The sequence below is a fragment of the Tupaia chinensis genome, unplaced genomic scaffold, assembly GCF_000334495.1.
Source record: "Tupaia chinensis unplaced genomic scaffold, TupChi_1.0 Scaffold000292_1, whole genome shotgun sequence".
Classification (NCBI taxonomy): Eukaryota; Metazoa; Chordata; class Mammalia; order Scandentia; family Tupaiidae; genus Tupaia; species Tupaia belangeri.
The window spans coordinates 2,176,763-2,180,954 of record NW_006159777.1 but is presented as its reverse complement, the minus strand read 5'-3'; the positions used below and the strand labels follow the sequence as shown (position 1 = coordinate 2,180,954).

The 4,192-nt window shown below is 52.5% G+C and overlaps 1 protein-coding gene across 2 annotated transcripts in view; it reads right to left on the bottom strand.

Moving 5' to 3' along the window:
* Positions 1–1,057: 1,057 nt before the first annotated feature.
* The window catches only part of SNX19 (sorting nexin 19), a 42,182-nt gene continuing 39,047 nt past the window's right edge, over positions 1,058–4,192 (bottom strand). Inside the window, exons 10-12 of one of the 2 annotated variants that reach the window (XR_334831.1) lie at positions 3,464–3,551; positions 1,692–2,494; positions 1,058–1,602 (exon numbers count right to left, since the gene is read on the bottom strand). Coding sequence is in view for 1 of the 2 variants with exons in the window: in XM_006150636.1 (XP_006150698.1) it covers positions 2,362–2,494; positions 3,464–3,551 (221 nt within the window). In the remaining variant the exon portion in view is untranslated. Of the gene's footprint in view, positions 2,495–3,463; positions 3,552–4,192 lie in introns of both variants that reach the window. The other variant, XM_006150636.1, reaches the window with a different exon arrangement.

Genomic DNA, 4,192 nt, shown 5'->3' with positions numbered 1-4,192 from the left:
AGAGTGTGGCTTGGCCATTCCCCCTGGGGGGTGACTTCTTACTTTCCCTGTTTCTGTCTCTTGCTCTAGATGGTAAGCACACACGCACTACAGCAAAAACATCCAAAAACAAAACAAGCAAAACCTAAATCTCATTTCAAATATTAAAATTCTGACTAAAATTTAGTCACAGGTAAATGCAAAAAAGAAAATAATTCTGGTCGGTGCAGACCCCTGTCTCCTTTATCCCCACTCCCCTTTTCGTGGGGAGTCCCTTTCTGATGCTGGTAGCTCTCTCCCAAACGCCCATCTTTCTTGGTGTCTAGACCTGCCCCCCTAACTTGGCGGGTGGCTTTCATAGCCAGATGTGTCTTGATCTCTTTCTTCTTTGTTGATTACCATCATTTCCCTACTGGGTAAAAGGAAGATCCGAGGACAGCTTATCTCTGTGGGGTAAGCAGAGTTGAGGTCAAATCTCTTATAGAACATGAAAAACAAGGAAACCTCTGGTCTGGAAGTGTCAAGATTCCTCAGAACTTATAGTCATAGGGACCTTACGGTTCGTCAGGCTACCGACTCACTGATTTTGTACCACCCCTGAGCTGGAACTGGTGGCAGATTCAATGCAAGAACATGTGAGGGGCGATATGGGGACAGACGGGTAACAGAGAATGGACCGGCCCCCGCAGCTGTCCAGGACAGCACAGCAGCCCTTGATGGAGGCACTGAAGCATCAGCCTGCCATGGCCAGCTAACCCCGCAGCCTGCAGGCACTCCCTCTAGGACAGTGGGCTGCTTCTGCCAGTGGATGTCTACGGTGGGGCTGCCTCGAGAGCTCTGGAACTATCAAGTCAGTGGAACAACTTCCAAGACTAAAAGGGGCCATGACACATCATCTCATTCATCTCCTTGCTTTCAGCAGTAAGAGCACTCCTAAGCCTCCCAGTTATCCGGGAACACAATTTATGGTTAAAGCCTCCAGGTGGAAAAAGAAAAGATTTCACAACTTTTCTTCCATAGACCAGTTTAGTTGTATGCTTGTCAACTCTTCCAGAGTCTAAGAGAACGCTGACACTTGTTTTTGATGTCCTATCCATTTTAATCAGTCTAACTACAAGAAGGGAATTCAAGTGGGAGGGTCCTTTAATTCAGTGAAAGCGGGGTACAGACAGGCATGCCCAAAGCTAAAGGGGTGAGGGGTGGGCAAAGGCCTCCCGGTGAGGCCCTGAGAACCTCGGCATGTGCTTCACACCCGCTGCATCTCCCTCTGAGCCGCCCCTCCTCTGCTGCCAGCCTTTCCCGAGTTGTGCCACCTCTGTGACGTACTGCAGCCTGACAGAGCGCCCCGGTCTCCATCGCTGGTGCCCAAAACACTGTCACATCCTTATGAAACAGCAAAGAGCTATTCCTTGGAAGTCTGGTAATATCATCTGTTCAGAATCAAAGTCTCCTGCCAAAGATCTGAGAAACCCCGTCACCATGGCTTCCTCCTCTTCGGGCATCCTCAGCCATGGGCAGGGTGTCCTTTCCTTGGGAGACACTGAGGCTGAACGTGTCACTTGCATGCGGTTTTGCGGAAGACAGAGAGGAGGTCACACGTTCAAAACCTCCACTGCTCTTGGGCTGGGGGTTGGAAAGAAAGCTAGTAAGTAAAATCTGTGGTGCACATTTTTCCCCTGCAGGAAAGGGTGTGAAGGGCGGGGTGGATTTACCAGAAGTTTGGCATCTGCTTTGAAGTCTTCTGGACAGGAAAAGTGCAGCACCAGGGAGGCAGCCTTCACAACATCCTCCACAGGCTGATGCGGTGGAAAATAGTCACTGAGGAAGAAGTCCCTTGAGAAACCTTTTCCCTCTCTCTCCTCCTGGAATTGCTAGAAACTAGGTAGAGTCCAGAGGTCTGCGTTTCAAGAGTGGCCCCAAGGAGTTTGCAGTTTCCAGGTGGAAACAGAGCTCAGAAGAGGTTTTTCTCCTCAAGGAAATCTGGCTAGTTTCTCTGCCATCCTGTCCAGAGCATGTCAGTGGATTTGGCACATGTGCGCACATAGCCAGGCTTCCTGCAAGCCTCCTCCAGGAGAAAGGCTCTTGGAAGCAGCAGACAGGCTCGCCCCTCTACCACACAGCTCCCTTTTCCAAAGGAAGTAGGAGCTACCCACCAGCTACAACCCACACACCACAGAGGAGCCGTGGAAACGGTCATGCATGCAACTGATACCCAAACCCCTCACCCACAAAAAGTGGATAAATGAGCGGCAGAACTGAGCCGCTGAGTGCCTAGCCCTTTGGAGCTGCAGCCTCGGTCCAGAAGGCGCAGGCTTCCTGACTGGTCTCCTGGTGGCCGAGCAATTCTTCACAACGCAGTAAGGAGGTGTGAATAACTGACAGCTAAGGAGCGACCCCCGTCCTCCTGGGGCTGCCAGGGCTGTGTGAAGCAGAGGTGGTTGCGGCAGACTCCTTGACGGAGGCGCGGAGATCCAGGAACTCCAGGATGATGTCCCCAAGGCAGTAGAGTAAATGTCTAGAACAAACAGGCCAGCTTAGAGGAGGGTCAGGCTTAGCCTTTGAGTACAAGATCCTGCTTATGACATTTATTTTCTCCCCCTCACCCATTCCAGATTCCCTAAACTTCAATAGCTTGCTGAAGCCTCTACCATGAAATTAATGCTTGTTGAACTGATAAAGCGATGACCCTAATAAAGGCAGAGGTGGTCACAAGACTAGAGTTACGAGATTGCACTTCTCTTCACACAGCTACATTAGCACATCGGCACTGCTCTCAAAATCCTACTGATGTCGAGTCGCTAAGCATTTCCAGAGAGCCTGACTCCTGCCGTTTCTCCCAATTAACCACTATAGACTTACTGGCTACTTTACAGGCCACGGGGCAGACAGGACCTGCAAGGAGCGGGCAGAGAGACTCAGTCTGTTGTGAATAAGGTTTGAGAGATGAGGGCAAGAGCATGCAGCACTCTCATCCCAGACTGATCGCTCTCTTCTAGATTATTCTGGGAGCCTTCCCCCAGCATTCCTGGCTCCTCTATCAGACTCCTACCTCCGATCCTGTCTAGCTCCCATTAAGGTGACCCCTGACCCCAGCATTGCGCACAGCTTTGCTAAGAGGCCAGAAGCCAAGGCTGAAAGTCACTGCAGGCCCAATGGACAGCACATGGGCCAGGGTTTGTCCTTACAGCCTTCACAGGGGCTAGCAGAAGTGGGGGGCCACTCAGGACCACTGAATAGGCCTGCCGGCAGCTCATGTGGGGGCCACATCGAGTTCTTTCGGATGCAAGTGGTCTGCTGCAGCAGGAGCTCCTAAGCTGCTCAGACGCTGGCAGGAGTTCTGCTTCACTTAGGGGCCTGGACACCAGGCTGCAGGCAGGGCCCACCGTGGGTGATGACCACAGCCCCTCCTCCTCACTATGGTTTTCCATCTGGAAGCCTTGGCTGGCTTTCCCCATGCTGACATCGGGCTCCTCTCTCAGCCTACCTGTTGATGAGGGGCTGCTGCAGCGACTCCAGGACCAGTCCCCAGCTCAGCCGACATTTGTGCACCCCCAGGACATCCACTATGAAATCTGAGGGAGGAGACAAACAGACTCTGTGTTACCACTGAAGCCTTTGCGTCCAGGGAGGTGACCACCTGGCTCTGCATCTTCGCAGACTGAGTACTTCAGGCACACCTCCAACCACACAGCCAACGAACACCCTCAGGACACAGAAAAGCTACAAAAACTATGTTTAAGACAGGTATCTCAAAAAGAAAGGGCCTCAAGAAATAATTTCATACCCTGCCACTGAAGTGTTGATGCTTCTCTGACCTAGCAGTGGGCTGGAGAAGGGAGGGAGAGCAGGGTAGGCCAAGCAGCGGGTCCAGAGTCAGCTGCGTCCACTGCTGCCCCTTTACTGCAACCGCAGGCAGCAGACCGCCTCCCCTGGCCTCTGGTAACAGCACGAAGTAAGGAAAAGGGCCCTCTCAGGCTTGCCTTGTATTAACCTCTAAGGGCCGCCTCTTCCCCAGTGGCTCTGTCACAGCTGAACTTAGGCTGGACATGCCATTTCTTCCCTCCTTGGCCAGGAGGCCATGAGGGGCAGAGAACCCCAAGTCTTCATCTGGGGGTAATGGCCCTGAGACCTGACCCTAGAGGCCCAGCCGCTCCAGACCTGCCCAAGGCTATTAACCAAATAACGGCAGGGTTCTCGCCTAGTGTCAGGGGGT